General features: G+C 36.4%; 1 protein-coding gene across 1 annotated transcript in view; it reads left to right on the top strand.

The window, feature by feature from the left end:
- AFG1L (AFG1 like ATPase) overlaps positions 1–17,688 on the top strand; it is a 70,935-nt gene extending 53,247 nt beyond the window's left edge. Inside the window, exons 11-13 of the mRNA XM_067293897.1 lie at positions 14,166–14,306; positions 16,013–16,126; positions 16,875–17,688. Coding sequence (XP_067149998.1) covers positions 14,166–14,306; positions 16,013–16,126; positions 16,875–17,003 — 384 coding nt within the window. The 3' untranslated portion in view covers positions 17,004–17,688. The remainder of the gene's footprint in view (positions 1–14,165; positions 14,307–16,012; positions 16,127–16,874) is intronic.
- The last annotated feature ends 20 nt before the right edge of the window (positions 17,689–17,708 follow it).

Below are 17,708 nucleotides of genomic sequence, written 5' to 3'. Positions count from 1 at the left end.
ATGGGTCTGTTGCAAACAGTATAAGACACAATCCTCCTTAAGCAGTTGGCTGCGAAGTGTGTAAAGAAAAATTGTGGTTGCACGGGAAGCTAATGCCGTAGATGGAATGCAGAAAAATGTAAAATGTAATTAGCCTAAAAATTAAAAATTATAATTTTCTAGCATAAAAAGTACTGCATCCAATACAAGGTCATTTTGGTTTGACTTGCTTTATGGTAGCACGTAGCGATCAGTTCATCTAGAAATTTGTGGTTGCTTAGGGACCCTCTTCATAATTTTCTTACATTCAATATGACCAAAAGATAGTTCCAAATAGTGAAATTACACATTCGAGGGTTCAGAAAGAGTAATTTTAAAAAGAACAAGGAAAGTATGACCAAAACTAACTGGAAAGGAAAGTGTAAACAAAAAGCATGAATCAGAAGGACTTTATGAGGAAGAAGATGCTAAAAGTATGCCCTGCATCACTGTCAAGACAGAATCAAATAATATAGAATGAATGGCAACTAATTAAGAAGTGCAGAAAAATTAAAGAGAAACTAAAGGTAAGGGACAAATACCATGCCTGCTCAGCTATAAGGCTTTTTACAGTAAGGTAGGAGTTCTGATATGGTTTATATTATCTGAATATTACTTCCTTTTTCCTAGATGGAGGTGGCTAATCATTTAATAATGATGTAGAAAAAGGAAAAGGTTTTTCTAAAAATACTCTGTTCTAATGAAGCAGAGTGAAATATTTGTTTCACTAACAGATAGTAAAATAATTTTCAGTCTGTTAGTAACTAGAAAGTATGTTAAAAATACCCTGCAAATATGTTTCAAGTCACCAGAGTCCTGGAAAAGTAGGCAGAGATCTCTGACCAGCTGTTTGTTTTTCTTAAATGCTGGAGTGCAAGAGAAAGTCCAGAGTGCTAGAAGAGTGTTAATAATGTATCAATATTAAAACAAACAAAAAATCCACAAGCAGGATGACCGGGATAAGTACAGACTGTCAATCACTGGATTCACACAATAGGTAATTAAAAAATAGAAACAAAATGAATTCTGGTTACCCTAATTTTGTCAAAAAGGTTGACTTTTATACATGCCATTATTATTAAGAAATTTGCATTATGCAGTGTCAGCAAAGTATGTGTTAAATGGATTGAGAAGTTAGCTAAATAACATACAAAAAGAATTATTAGTGAAGGATTCTTGTTGAAGATAGCATTTCTAATGAGCTTCCACATGTCTTCATACCAAGCCCAATAGAACCCTTCCCCTGCCCCCCCAGCAGTTTCCAATATAACACAAATGCTAATTCAAATTTGTTGTAAATCCAAAGACTGCCATGTGTATGGCGGTGAGGAACTGAAAATAGGGATGCCACGTGCAATAGCATACTTCCTGGTGGAACTGGGGACTTTGAGAGGGGAAAGGAGAGAATTTGTTTTGTTTTTAGCTTTTTTGATATAGGTAACAAAATCTTACATCTTGGCTTTGGGAATGCAAGTCATACCTACAGGAGGAGGAGACTGTGTCCTAGAAGTAGTGACTTGAAAACAGGTGGAAGTGTTGTAATGGAAAAGCAGCTCAAGATGAGCTTCCTGTCCAGTGTTAGTGTTAAGACCTAATTTCATCTGGGATGGATGGGGTGGAAATAAAAAGGAGGGTAGAGAGATGATTTTAATTCTGAAAACATCTCAGTGAGGCTGATAGAGTGTTAGGTATGGTTTTGATGTCAGAATTTTAGAAAAGATACTGAAAAATCTGAAGAGACCAGAAAAAGCCACAAAAATTATTGGAGCTGGAGAATTTGTGCCCTCGAATGACAGACTAGAGTTCAATTTGTTGAGCTTATCAAAAAGAAGATTGAAAGGTGATTTCTAACATACGGCTGTCTTCACAGGGAAAAGTATAGGTATTAATGGGCTCCTAAATCTAGCAGAGGACGTAGTGAAAACCAGAGACTACAGAGATTCGGGGGGGGGGGGGGGGGCACACATTTGAAACAGCAAAGGAAATGGCAGAGCCTTCTTGTATTATGTTTCAAGTCAAAACTGGATATCATTTTAGCTTTGCTTTTAGCTAAATGCTAGTTCTTAGGCTTAGCTGTCTGTAAAATTCAGGAATCCAGAAGATTTCATGATCTCTCCTGATCTTAAACTGTCTGAATCTCCCGAGGTGAGAGAGTTGGGGTCCCTGCTCTGGGATGCCTAGTGCCTCTGCAATGGCTCGTGCAGTAAGCGAGAGTTCAGCTCGCCCACTGCAGCCCTCGGGGCAACAAGCCCAGTCCCTCCAAGGGGGTAACCTGGACTATCAGCTACCTGCGTTCAGCCCAGTCATGCTTTTGGAAGGTGACTGCGGTTTTCCAAGGCTTGTAACTTTCCCAGATTCGAGTGGAATTTCAAAAAAGGGGTGTGAGACATCCCTGATAGCAAAGCAACCTTTTAAACAAATTTCACGTTCTTGGTCCACAGCGTGGAAACACCACGGTTCCTCTTTGAGCCACTAGTAAAAGAAAGTTTAACTGGAGCAGCAAGATCTATATTAGCCTTACAGTAACTAACTGAAACTTGTACAAATAAATATGCATTGACACACACAGACATATATTCATACGAAGTCAGTTTAAAGCATCCATTCAGAATGGAAAACATTAGCGTAGCTAATATTGGAAGCTTTTAAGATGAAAACTAGTTTCATAATGGAAGGTAGTCACCAATTCTGTCTAGATTTTATTTGCTCATTTCCCATCTGGTAAATACAGTATGCCAGACTTCTTCATGTGTGAAGATATTCTTGCGTTGTCACCATCTTCTGACAAAAAAAAAATCATACAATTTGATATCATACAATACATAATGCAGTTAATTTTAAGCTTCTTTCTTCTAAACTTCTTTCTTCTAAACTTCTTCCTTCTGTTTAATTTGTAATTCTGAAAACATTACATGATTTAGAGTGATTTAGGATAATTAAGATAAGTGAGTGCATTGAAGGGAATCTGTTGTTTTTGGAAGTTATTTTTGATCACACTGAATTGTTGCGATGATATCTTGGAAGATATTACCTGGAGTTTTCTGAAATTGGCATAAATGAATGCTCATGAGGTTCTTGATAATCAGCTTGGCATGAATGAGCAACACTGCAGTTAGGACTTGGTGAATTTATTACTTTGGCTTCCCGTAGCCCTGCATGGTTCCAGACGGAAGAGTTTAATCTGAGTTTATGCAAGAGTGCATATGTGAAAGGATGGATGCTCTTGTTACGTTGGAGAAGTAGCTTGTCACAATAATGTGAGAACAGAGTCATTTGGATGATAATGTCTTACAGTCTGGTATGGGATAACTCTGTTACACTGCAGTCTATAGCAATAAACATCCAGATCTAAGAACTTCATTTATGCTCATTGGTGTAGGATTAGAGAGAGAGATTTGAAGATTCTCAGAAAATTTCTTATATAAACAGTAGTTTTTGTAATACAATGTTTCATCTGAACTTTCTGTAAAACTTTTTAAGTTTAGTGGTGTTTCTTCTGAAATAAAATTAAGATTTTGTTTTAAAAAATTAAAGCATATATATTTTTAAATTTGGTATTACATAATTTCATGAAATGTCAGCCATTACATAAGATCATATGAAAATAACAGTTGAAGAAGCAATTGGTAACTTCACACTGTTTGAAATGTCTGCCAGCTTAAACCAGAATGTTCAGAATAGCTGCTCCTGTAATTAGTGCCTGGAGACTTCGGGAGATTGACTCGGTGTCCTTCTAGTATTAGACTTTTCTTGTTTGATCTGTTACTATCAAATTTTTGCATGTCAATCAAATAAGGAAGTATTTCTGTCTAAAAAATAATGTTTCAGATCTTGGTAATTAACAATTGGCCTTTAATATTTTTGAACATAAAATATAAAGAATATATTGTATGCCATACTGTTGCCATTTGCAGTCGGCTTGATAGAAAGCATCTTGACACATTATTGTTTTCATCAGTTTTCAAATCATAGTCTCCTCATTGAGGAAAATTCCAAGTTTCAGCTAGTTTAGTTAAGATCAAATCCATACAGTTAACTTTTTGATTTACTGGCTTATGTGGAAAACTAAAAAATGCTGGATGAGAGGATATCAATCTATTTTAGTTGCTTTAAAATGAAACAAAAAGCATTTTTTCAGGTCTCTAACGTGCCAAGGGTTTATCCAGCAGTGCGGTGCATTCAAGCATTTGTCATGGCTTGAAAATAGTTACCTGCCCATTAGGATGGATTCCTTTAAATGAGCTTTTTTTGTATCAGTTTCTCCAGTCTAATTTTCCAGAAGAACTGTGTTTGTGTTTCATCAAAAACATTTCTTATCTTACCATCTTTTCTTTTCTCAAGCCCCAGAAAATGAACAAACTTGGCCAGAGAAGGCTGGGAGAGGCACCAAGCAAATACTGGTATACAGTCCCTGAATTTTAATGCTAACACTAACTTCCCCCATTCTCTGTGACTGTAGGCAGGTAACTTGATTTCTTGCCCTCAGTTTCTCCATCTATACATTTACTAATGTAGCTAAATTATTGCAGAACATAATTAGTTAATTTTTAGAAAGTGCTGCATGCCGTTTAGCATGTGAATAAAAGATTGCTATTATAGTGGATTCTAAGGAACTGGTTCTTGATACTGAAATACAATTTATAATTGTTCCTGATAAATTCTAGGAGACTTGTGGATGGATTGGATCTGATAACTTGAAATCAACTTTTTTTTATAAAAACTTTTTTCTTATCCGTTTCCCAGCAGTAATTATAAGTATATCCAAAGTTCAGATGAATATATATATGTTTTAAATAAAATGCTCATACTAACTTGCTATTAAAATCTCAAAGTCATAAACTAGAGATCATGCAAGTGTAAGTCATACAACCTCATGAGAATATAGGTTTGTTTCTCCGTGTCTGCACATTAAGTTCAGTATTCATTAATGATGCCTTAGGAAAGTCACACTTTGCCCCTCCCCTTTCTTCAATTTTGTTTTAGTTAAACTGTTTGTTTAAAAACTGGTAATTGTGGCAGTTTTGATTTGAACCGTGATCTTGTATAAGTTATTTGACAACACTGTACATCATAGGATCATTCTCCTAGGTCCAAAGGGGGTAAATATAGGCTAGCTCATGGTGTTGCCTTTTAAAGGCTTCCTCTCACTTATGCATAGCAAATACTGACCTCTGCTGGTAACGGTGACTTTTTCGTTTAATATATTCAAAATGCATTTTAGCCTTTTCTTTACAGAGGCTGAATAACTTTGCTTCATGGATCATATAGTATTTTCATTAGGTAATTAGGCAGTTCAATATATCCTTTCATCCAATCACCAAGTACCAATGAAGGCAGTCTCTTAACATGATAGGAAAATGTATCTATAAAACTGATTTTGTGGATGGGTAAGCTAAAGAACAAACAGTAATATTAAATGCAAACGGTTTAATACAGAAATGCTTGTAAGTTCATGAACAACGGGTCACTGGAACCTGGGAAAATAAATCAGGGAAATATGACCATATGCATATCTTCTTATATTCACCCCTAAATAACTGTTATTGGCCACTGTTACGGGATATGCAGCTAGATGGATCTTTGCACTGACTCTCTGTGGACTTTCTTATTTTTAAAGTAATTTAAATAGGGTCGTGTTTTCTCATAGAGCTGGAAAACACAGTGAGGGAATTTGGGTTACTAACCATTAGCAAGCATACTATAGCATAACATCACTAAGAAAATAAATTCAATGTCCGTATCATGAAAGACAGTGTAACCATGCTTTTTGTCAAGAAGATGTTTAGCTGGTCTGTAAGTGGCAAAATGTAGCATTAATGTAGATTAACACAACAAAGAAGTGGCCAAAGGTTCCTGTTAGGTTCCGTTGCAGTGAGCGCACTGCACAGGCCAGGAGGAAGATCTGGTCCCTCACTTGATCAGCTTGCACTTCAGAGTGAAAGATGTGACCAGCTATTAAAAGGAAATAAATGCAATTTTCAAGGCACCAAGTAATTTAGGAATGCAAGTCCGGGTCTGTCTTTAAGTTCAGTTGAACATGAACAGTTGAACACAAATAACACAAATCAGCTGCATTTGCACTTTAATGGTTCTGAATCATTTTGAGGGGGGATTGCTTTCAGTAAGAACTACTGAATGTGTCCACTGTATAATTTGGTGTTTTCTTTAGGATTGTTAGGTGTAGTTGTAAATAAACATGCCATGGAGTTGAGCAGAAGTGAACGCTATTTTCAGTAACTTTTTAGAATCATAGTTTTTTTTTTTTAATCTCTAGTTTTATTCCTAGCAGGAGATTAGCTTTTACAGCTAAAGCTCTGGACTGAGAGTCTGTCTTTGATTAGCCACATTTGCTGTGAGGATTTAATCAGTTTCTATACCAATAAAATGTTGCCATATTTCAGTCCTGTTAACTCTTCACTTGCTCGTCACTAATTCTCAAATACATTTTATAAAATATATTGAGAACCTCCTCTCAGGCAGAAATATTGTAATATATTGTTAGTCAAACCATTCTGTTTTATACCTTCTTCTGTGTTTATCACGACTTAAATATTATTAATTATTAGTATTGTCTTCAGTGGAAGCTGCATAAATTGAGGTTTTAGAGCCCATAAGTTATAGACCAGGAAATCCACAAAGACAAAATTTTTAAAGCTGATTGTAGTTTTGGGATGTAGGTTGCAAGGGTTTGCCGCCTTATTTTCAGTCTTTGTTTCTTAAATGCCTGAATGTAGAATTTTTTAAAATCTTTGTTGTCCCTGGGCTTTGAAATCAAATAGTAAATGCCAATACTTAGCTAAAGCTATAAACAGAATGATAATTTCTATATAGTCTAGGTTCTTTTGAAGACTTAAAAATCACAAGATAATCATTTGAATTGTGATCTAGTAACTCATTTAAGAAGAACTTACTTTCACATGAACTTTTGTAAGTGTTTCTTTCTTAGGGCCTGATCACGCCTGTTAGAACTTTTATTATTTTTATTATGCCTGATCATGCCTGTTAGAAATTGTTTGTTTGAGGGTTTACTTACTGTAAAAAGCAACAGAAACCATCTTTTTTTAAGCACCACTAGTTTTTGAGACCTTTTTTTTTGACAACTGCCATGCTTTGGAGTTGGAACTGGAAACTTGGCAGTGAGGGATTTTTGGCAGAAACATGCCTTTTGCCATTCCACCAGTCTATCGAAGTTTGACCAGCTGACAGGTCTTTGAAAATCTCACTTGTTGTTAGGCATAGCAGAGATAGCCTCAGCCTTTTAGCAGTTAAGTTATTCTAAGGCAGGAGTGGTTGTGCTTGATGATGAATGAATATAGTAGCGTGCTCTAGTGAGACTAGCGTGCTCTGTTTCAACTCAGGATAAAACAGGGAAGTCAACAAATATCAGTGAATACTGTCGTATTCATCTGTGTGCAGATGAATACTCAAGCAGAGCAGGTACAGAAAAGGATTACTGTGAGAGTCTAGACGAGAACACCATGCATCTTCTGCCCACAGAAAAAAAGCCAAGAAGAAATGTGAGAACCTCATTCATACCATTCCACTCTATATACCAAGAAAGGAAAGGCGCTGTTTCAGTTTTAGATAGCACTGACATATAGGAATATAAAGTTGCTTATGAATACAAAAAGGCTGGAAGTTATAAGTACCTTCTTAATCGTCGGAAGAGCAAAGTTCTGAAAAAAACTTTCCAGTGAGAGAAACAGGACTAAAATATTTTTGCTGCAATTCCAAGCAATATCATTTTTTACAAGGTGAGGTGTGCTGAGATAGCAGGGGCTGTGCTTGACCCAGATCTCTTCTACCCCGGTGTTTATAGATCTCAGATTCCTGCTCTGCTGATGACTCGCATAGGTGTCAATAAAGCTGGAAAATAGCTTACGCAGAGGACCTGTAATAGGTATAGGATGAGGTGGTATCAACAAGAACCTGCATTGAGGAAATTCCAGAATGACTGTTGCTAGTGAAATCTTGATTTGCCCCGTTTTCTGCATAGGCACTACAGTAATGATCACTGTTACATGACATTTTAATTATATGATCACATACTTCCCTCCTGCCCTCCCTCCAAGAACCCATGCTTCATTTAGGAACGAACTAGCTTGGGGGTGATGCAGGCTGTGTAACCACAGAGGAGAAGAGCAATGATTAAAGCAGCTGAATGCTGCCCTGCATAGTTGGAGTCTATCCTAGTCTGCACCAGAGACTTCCTGTGTGTCCTTTCCTTTCTTGTCAAAAACAGCCTTTTCACTGTGGTAGTTGGAATACAAGTGTATTTCTCATTTTCTGGACATGCTTCTTGAGGCATTGGGGCCTAAACTGCAATAGTGCTGGCAGTAACTGAAGTTAGTATGAGCTCTACTTTGAACTGATAGTGCTCTACGAAATCTGAAAAATCAGATTTCAGAGATCTTTAATCTGGCAACTTGTATATGCTTTTGACCTTAATTTCTTTGTCCCCTGTTTGTAAAACGGAGATAATATTACCTTCTTGATTCACAGCCATGGTTGTGGAGATAATTTATTACTGCAGGTGAAGTACCTAGCTACTATGGTAACAAAAGCATAAGAAGAAAAGCATACTTCTTTCTTCATGCAAGCATTTGAAAAGTCCATAGGAAATGAGTTCGTGTAACACACCTCCAGCAATGAGGATAAAACATGTATTGGTAGGTGTGCACTATGTGAGAACCACTATTCTGTGTACTGGGTATGTCAAGGATCCTGTGGAGAGGGAAAAAGTATCGGTTAATGTAATTAAAGACTATATCATAAAGCATATAGCCAAGAGATTTAAATTGAGGCACACAGGCAACTGTTGTCTAACGTGGATGTGTGTTTGACTTTTCAGCCTTAGTAATGTTCTTTCAATAGAGCTTTCATTTGTGTGATTACCACTGGAGATGTCACTGGCTTGCTTACTTCTGGTGTCTTGCCTCTGAGAGTAGCTGAAACATACTTTAAAGAACATTTTAAAAGAAGGAGCAATAAATCAATCAGCAAATATTTTAACAAACAAGTTTTGTAGCCATCATGTCAAGTGGCAGTCAGACAAGTTAAAATAATGCAATTTAAAGTTGCAGGCCAACTCACACTGCTTAGTTAGAACACACCGAAACAAAACTGAATGTATTATTTTAATTTTCCCTCAGTTCGCACTCTGATGTGATTTTTAAATTACATGATGACATGACAGGACCTCTTCAGTAAAAGTTGGTAAGAAATTGCTTTCCTCCTTAAATCCTCAGTTTATTAATTATGCTGTAAATGAAATCCTCATCTTTGCCTGTAAGTTTACAAGGCTTTCTGGTAGATATGCACTGCCATCAGTGTCTTTAAATGTCTTCACCAAGATAGCTGTGCCCTCTTTATGTTCTTATTTAATGTGCAGTTGCATCACAAATCATGCCTCAGATTTTCATTTCTCTTGAGTCATGATCTTGAAACATTACCCCAACTCCCCATTTTAATGATCAGCCATACTAGTGATAGAGCGCGGCTCCTCTGGAAACAACAGAGAGCTTTATGAGGTTTTGTTATTGCTTAATGTCTATGTTGTAAATGTTATACAGTCTTGAACTGTATGTAGTTTTTTAGAAAGTTTTGGAGTATTTTAGTGTCTGCATTAAATTATGGCTACTGTCAATTACTAATCATCAGTGTTTTATTAGAACTGGACCTAGAATATCTTCCAACACCAACAAACATAAAATTTCTCTTAAGATGAAACGCCTTTTTTTTAACCTATGTAAAGTGTTTTGTATTCTTCAGACAATCTCTAAAAGATGAGCTGCTTTGTCATTGATGAGTCAAAGCAGAATGCTTTATACTTTAAATGTAATGTATAATAGGAACAGAAGACAACTAACTCTTAATACAGTCCACAGAGAGCTCTAAATAATAAACATCCTACTTGAACCAAGATGATGATAGCTGAAAATGCATTAAGTAGACAGAGAGACAAAAACATGAAAAATGAAGGTGAGAACTCAGTCAAGCAAGCTGAAGTGGACTAAACACTTAGTCAGGAGGGCAGCCCATGTTAGTGCTAATGCATTTTGCATTGGTATGATGCCTGTAAAATACTGACTCCTGGCATCAGAGTTAATGACAAAAATCTACAACAGTTTTACCTTGTCTACAAGTTTTTAAATACAGAAACAATAATACATAAGAAAGATTTTTATCTGTTAATGTTTATTGCAAAAGATTTGCACAGCTTATGACAGAGCTGGTATCAAACAGTAAGTGACAGTTGTTATGTAAGTGTGTTATGGTTCTAAAGTTCAGTTTTGATGAATAATTGATGGAAAGAAAAAAGATCAGACAATACCAAAATCACACACCAAACAAATTAAGCTATTTTTGGAACATTCTTCACAAAACCAGATTAATCAAGCTAAAATTTTAGTAAGAGGATTTCATATATCATCAATACTAGGAGGATTTGTAGCCTCATTTGTAACTTCAGAGGAAGTAATACCTTCGTATATGCTACTGACTAAAATGGAATACTTTCTGTGACTAAGGTTCATAAAATAAATTTCAACCCTAGAGAGTTATACAGAGGGTAGTGGTAAATTTCTAAAAATCATTTGCCACCAGTCTTGTTGTCTTGTCCAAGCCTGTATTTTTGGAAGTCAGGACACAGCCGCTACTGAGCGTCTTGCTGCAAGGTGAGGGAAAAAAAGGCCTATAGACACTACTCCAGAGAGGTGAGGATATTTTGACAGCACGTTTAACTGGGGAGGTGTGGGTTGGCTGGTGAAATAGTGGAACTTGGCTTCTAAGTGGAGCTTCTGTATATGGAATATACAACCAGAATCTCTAGTACTGGGGTAGTTTGGCCTTGAGCCCATTTTCTCTGGCCCTGATATTATCCTGTTGCCCAGAGTTGGTGCATGAGTGCTGGTGCCAGCCTCTTGCCAGTGCTGAGAGAGTAAGAGGTCAGGGAGGAGGTGACCTGAGGAGAAGCTGTCTGAGTGCCCCTGTGTGACATTCACCTGCACTTGGAGCGCTTTGACCATTAAGGGCCAGTTAGAAGAACTTCTGAGCAGTTGGGAGTAGCATGGAATTGGGCCCATACCAAGGTTAGAGGAATACAAATGGGATTTAAACTGTCTCCAAAATGTTTGCAAATTTGGTAATTGTTGCTGCTTTTTATAAAGTAGAATAAGGCGGAAAGAAATTAAGTGGCTTGTCCAAGATAAGAGCAAGTCATTTTTGAAAGCAAGATTAAAAACTTTTGTCTTTATCTCCATGGTCATGTCTTTCTACACCCTAAAAGTAGAAGGTTTGAAAACTCTTGTATGTAGAGGACTACAGCTGCGGCCACCTGAGCCAAGTATAACAGACTGACTGAGTTTCAGTTGCTTTTCACCAGGCTGGAGTCTTGGCAGGGATGTACGAACTTACTCTATCAAAATAGTCATGACTGTTAGGCTCAGATCTTTCGTATGATAATGTCTCCAAAGACGTTTTTCTGCCAACGCTGACAAAATATTATTACTTAAGATTTGGCTTAGGGGGTTCAGAAATTCTTGTTAAACAGCTCATAATGATGTACTTTTTACATATTTAATTTGAAGAATTTTGAAATGCGTGTCTTTTGCACTGCTGAAATAGTTTAGATTCTTGTTTGGCTGTGATAAGGATGCAAACTGTAACCCTCTGTTTTTATATCCATGTAAGAACCAAAAGAAGTATTAATTCTTCCTTTTTTCGCATTTGAAATATATTAGCCTTATTTTTGTCCTTCACAGACCCCATCTCACCTCACGTTTTTTCATTTTCATGTCTGGATACCCACCAAGTTGCACACATAATTCTTGCAGTTTTATGAAGGTGTACAGCTCTGTGGCTGGGTGTTTGTTTGTGGATTTTGCAAACATTTGAAACGTTAATTTTTTCCTTTTAGGAACTGGCTTTTAATACTTGAGACTTTGCCTTGTATTTGCAGTGAGGGGGGCATTCAGAAGTATGGTTTGGGGCATGGGGGAATAATTCCTCAGAGTTTTGAGCTTTGGTAGAAGAGTGCTTGGCATCATCATGTGATAAAAGAATGAACCTGAGTAGCAGTGATGTCTGTAATTTCATACCTGAAGAGAGACATAAGAAATTATTTCTCCTCTCATATGCAATCAAGTTGCTGCTCTTGTCCCCTCCAGGTACCCTGCATACAGGCATACTTGATCTTCTCTACACTTAACAGTACTTCAGTACTAAATATAGAATAAAAATTATCATTACCTAAGTCCTTTTTTATTTTATTTTATTTTTCCCAGACAATCTTAAAATCTCCAGGAGCATCTTCGTATATGTTGTTTTTAGTGCTTCCCTTCTGTTCTTTTGCATTTGATATGATTGTTGTCCAGCTAGCTATAATCTGTATCTGATATTGGGATATTTGGTGGGCTTTCTCTGTAATGTTTCCATCCATCAGTTGCGTCAGACTTCCTTGAACCTTTTCTTGCTTTATTTCATCAAAACATTGCAAGTTCAGCTACACATGCTCTACATTCGCATGAGACTTTTCAGAGGTTATATGTGAAACTGTTGCTGGTAGCCATCGTTGTGATGATTAGTCTCCTGGTTTCTGGCCATGAAGCCCATAGTAACAGAAGGGAGGCTGAAATGAGGAGAGAAAATAAGCAGTATGTACCACTTAGAGGATATAGTATACTGCTGTTAACTTGCAGGTATTTTTAGCAGTATTTTTCGTAGTCATTCTTTTCCATAGACGTCACAGGGAAGTTGCGTGGTTGTGAATGGGGAAACGGGATGATTCATGAGACTGCAAATGGAAGAACTGGCTTAGCGTCTGAGGCTTTAATACCTGCCTTTGGGGTTAGCTGGTGAGATGCTCTAACTTATTTCCATCAGCCTCCAGAAGACTTTCTGGAATGCTGCCAAGACTTCACTCACCTTTGCTTGTGTATAGACCGTTTCTACAGATTCTTCATTCTCATCTCTAAATAAAACCCAAAGCCAGATCTGATCATAGACAGTCATTAAGAATCCACCATAATTTCTCGAAGAAGGATTCTAGTTAGGCAGTTATGTTCAGCCTACAGCAAAATTGTTTGGTTTTTTTGGTTGCATAAAATATCTTTAGTTTCCTGTTTTTAAGATATTAGCAGTATTGCAGTGCTTTAAAACCATATTGCACTATTGGGACAGTGCATTTCTTTAGGCAGGAAGAGAGTTCTGACATTATCATGCAAAATGCTGCTGACCTTGCTCTCTGAAGTATTTGCATCCAAGGTACTGAAATGCTCGCACAGGTAAAACTAATGGGACTGATTTCAGGGCTTGCAAAGAGGAGTATGAAGCTTTTTTCTCCTAAGTACAATGACTTAATAGCTCAAGATAAAATATTGCCTGTGGTACTAATAGGGTAGATCTTGCAGGAAAAATGACCTTCCATGTAATGAAAAAGTCATTTTAAACAAATGTATTTGAATGTGTACTTGCATGAGCTACCACTGTCTGTGCATATCTTCTGTTGATGGTTTAGACATATAAATAGAAACTAAATGTACTTTTAAGCTTTTTATTTTGCCGTTATAGGTGAAACCATGTACAATTTGTCTTTTTGTCTGCTTCCTATTACTTTCAGTACTTGGAATATAAGGTTTTATTAAATCAGAATTACTCTTAGTTGAACCAAATACAGTTCTGCATATGATTTTAGTAGCGAGCCTATGCATTTGTTTTTGTTTGAAGATCTTGCTACTGGAAAGCATCAGTAATAAATACTCCTAATAGCTGTTCAAGTTATTTATGCTTTGGGTGGTTTTGTGGCTTAACCATCTCTAGTCTGTTCATAGATATGGTTCATAGTGATTATTCTGTTTAAGCTCCTCAGAGAGATCATAATATGATGTCAGGATGCAGAAGAGCCAAATTTTTAACAATCGAGCACTGTTCAGGTAAAGCCAAAAAATACAAACGAGCACCATATTTTACCTTTATCAGCAAGGACAAAGTGAAGTATTCCAGAAACACAAGATATGATGGAACAAAAATAAGAATAGGATGAGGACTTTTCACCCTCTCTTCTGTAATTGTAGTATTTCAAGATGCAGAGTTTATGTATCGTTCTGTTATGGGTTTCCATTTGTAACATCTTTTTGTTATTGTTTCAGCCTCTTGGGGCCAGTGACTATTTGGAAATATCCAAGCGCTTTGACACAGTCTTTGTTCGCAACATACCACTTCTTACAATGGCAAAAAGGACACAAGCTCGCCGCTTCATTACTCTTATTGATACCTTTTATGAGCATAAGGTGAGAACTAAGCATTTCATAGATGTATTGCAGTAATATTGGGAGCGCTAAAACCTGTCTGTTAGAAAGTCTTACTTCAAATTAATTATTTATTAATAATTTGGAAAACATAAGCAGAATGGACTAGCACTATAAAGAAACATCATTTCAGTTTCACGCAAAAGGCCTCATTGCAGGAGAGCCAAATAAGCAGGTAGTTTTAAATACTTTTGATTTCTGTAAATATTAAGCATGACCATAAGCATAGGCCTGAGATTATTTGCCTTTCTTGATTTGGAATGTTATATTTTTTTCCAACTCAAGAAAACCACAGAAGCTGTGTCATTATTTTAATAATGAAAGACTGTGTTCAGCTCCAGTGGAGTTAGCAACTGAGAGTAAATTATTTTAGTTTGTATGGACAGTTGGTCAGGGATCAGTGCCCTCCTGAACAGGGTATTGAAGAGTTAATAGCATACTTACACATATTACTAATTTCAGAAGGAACAGTTACTGTAGGCTTTGCATTACATTGCAGAACTGCTAATGGAATATTAATGATAAATGCAGCACTTCACATGAATTTACAGAGGTTTCAATCACAGAAGCAAAATCAGCACTATTAAAACAAAAAAAGGCAAATTCATGTTTCAGATTTTTTTTAAAAAGTAATGAAAGATATTAAACTCCATTCTATGTGCAATTATATAGGCACACACTTAAATATTCATGCAATCAGGAGATATCAATAGAGATTTTTCAAGAATGTTCTGGCAAGATGGTCAGAAAGGCCCCGATTCAACACAGTGTTGAAGTATGTGCTCTAACTAGTCGTGTGAGTAGTCTCAGGTCAGCCAGATTCTTTGTGCTTTCTGAATTAGAAATGGATAGTTTCTTAGAGGATATACTAATATTTATAAACTAATGACAGTGTGTGAGAAATACTTATTTTTGTGATCTGCATGTTATCATTAAGAATTGTCAGCAAGCAGTTGCATTCTTCCACAGAAAAACCACACAACTATTAAACTCGCATTACCAGTAATTGTGTGGAAAAGCTATCTGAGAGAGCTTATTTGTAGAGACCTGTCTACAGTGGAAACATTTTGCCTGGATGTTTTCAACAAGTGACTGCTTCTGTAATACACTGTAATCCCCCACAGACAGCACATCTTACTGCACATAGTATCTCCTCCCACCAGACATGAAAACAGCATTGTTGTTGTTATTAGCCAAAAACGTTCACTTGAGTATCCTAGGTGAAAGCGGACTGGCAAAACTCAGCATTTGGGGAAATCTTGTATTTCAGCGTTCTGTATGTGGAAGTACCTGTGCAGTTCACTTACCTACCCAGAGGAATCCTAACTATGGGGAAAAAACCATTGTTGAATAATATTTTATAGCTGTTATTTTAGAAAGTAAATTTGATTGTGAACTCTTTGCAAATATTCTGATACAGCAGATATTCTGAGCATTTAGGAGCATAGTTACACTGTTCTCTGAGTAAACGTTATGAGTTGTTATTATTAAGAAAAAGATTCTGTAAGGTTAATATTCCGAATGACTAAGTCAGGTAAATCTGTAACAGTACTGTTAACAAGAGAAAGGAAAAATACCTGGGAAAAACCAAGGTCATAAATTGAAGTTTGCTTTTCATAAAAGATGCATTTTATCCCTTATGTATAAAACCCAAGTGATCATATCGTTGCCTGTTTTTCCTCTCTCAGGTGCGTATTATTTGTTCGGCAGTGACTCCTCTCCAAAGCTTGTTCCTGGTAGAACATGACAATGGTGAGCTAGAGGACAACAGAGTGTTGATGGATGATCTGGACTTGAGCCAGGTACATGATATTAACATCTCCCTTTTGTAGCAAAATTGGTTTTGGTCTCATAATTACAGCAGCAATTTAGGAAAAGAAATCGAGTCAACATTTAACTAGTGATTTGCTGCTTTTTCTGCAGTGTATTTGTCACTCTCGTAATTGTATGTTATGTTATTCATTCATGGTCAAAGAAAATATCACAATATATAGAATCATTTTGCATAAGTTTTAGGGGCATTTTGATTGTTAATGGTTATATCTATTCAACCATTTATGAAAATAGTGATTTAAGTTTAGCTCTTATATTTAAAATACAGAAATAAAAATGGTCTATTCTAGCTCTTTGTAGAATATACAGGGCTATCTCTCAGTTCCTCACAGTGAATACTATTTTGCATGCCCCTTATTCTGTTTTTTCTTTCCTTTGTAATGTAGTTATTCTTAATGAATTTTTAAATGGTCTTGACAAAAGCCCTATACAATTAGAGTCAAAAGAAAAGTGGAAATAGATGGTTACAATGTCATCATGTTATTTTTAAACCAAATTGTTTGCTTTGCTATGTTTCTTCAGAGGATTAACTAGCTGAAATAGGTGTTTCTCTTTAGAGTTAATTTTAGGAGGTTAACTTTATTTTCCATTGGTGTCATACTGCTGTCTGGTGTTGTTCATGCCTGTAAAGTATTCAGTGTTACAGTTTAGACAGGATGGACTTCAGTACTGCTATGTTTCTCAGTTTTGTGGTACCATTTTTGTGTATTTATGTAGGATTCTGCCAAAGGACTCTCCATGTTTACAGGAGAAGAGGAAATTTTTGCATTTCAGCGTACTATCTCACGGCTTACAGAAATGCAGACTGAACAGTATTGGAAAGATGGGGACAGAAGCAAAAAATAGAATAATTAAAAGATGAATAAAAGAACACTAAAAAAGTGTGTAAAGAAGTAAAACTACAGAATTGGAATGCTTTTTAGCACAAATTAAATAATTTATTGCACTTTATCTTCTGGACCACTTTTTTTTTTTTTTCATCGAGTGGTTTTTATGCTTCAGACATAAGGACTCGGTTATTTTTTTTGTACCACTAGTTTGTGGCCATATGAAATTTTGCCTTTATTTCCTTTTCTGTAAATTTGATGTACAGGAAATTTAACTGGATCAGAATTTTTCTTGACTGGAGACACAGTCAGTGGGTTATGCTGGGTTGATGGTAGATTTATACCATTCTTGCATGAATAGGGTACTTTGTGGTTCATGCACTATTCCTGTCATGTATAAGACAATTTGCACAAAAGAAGGATCAAATGTTTTGTATGTGAAACTCATCCTGATGTAGCAGAAATCCCTGCTAGAATCGCAGTTTCTTGTAATCAGACTGTTGCTCGCTCTGGTTGATTGAAAACTAAGAATTTGATCCAAGAGAGAAACCCAAGGAAGAGTTTGAAGGTACTTGAAACCTCAGATGATCCAAGTAAGCATGGGTGACAAAAGAAGACTGTGATAAGACAGGGTATAATGTAACACAAGTGCAAGCCAACACTTTTCTTGTATTTTCTACCAAAAATGAAGTTCATGCAAGCTGGATGTGCTGTCTATACACTG

This window comes from Apteryx mantelli, chromosome 3, assembly GCF_036417845.1.
Source record: "Apteryx mantelli isolate bAptMan1 chromosome 3, bAptMan1.hap1, whole genome shotgun sequence".
NCBI classification, from domain to species: domain Eukaryota; kingdom Metazoa; phylum Chordata; class Aves; order Apterygiformes; family Apterygidae; genus Apteryx; species Apteryx mantelli.
This window is presented reverse-complemented; position numbering and strand designations above follow the sequence as displayed.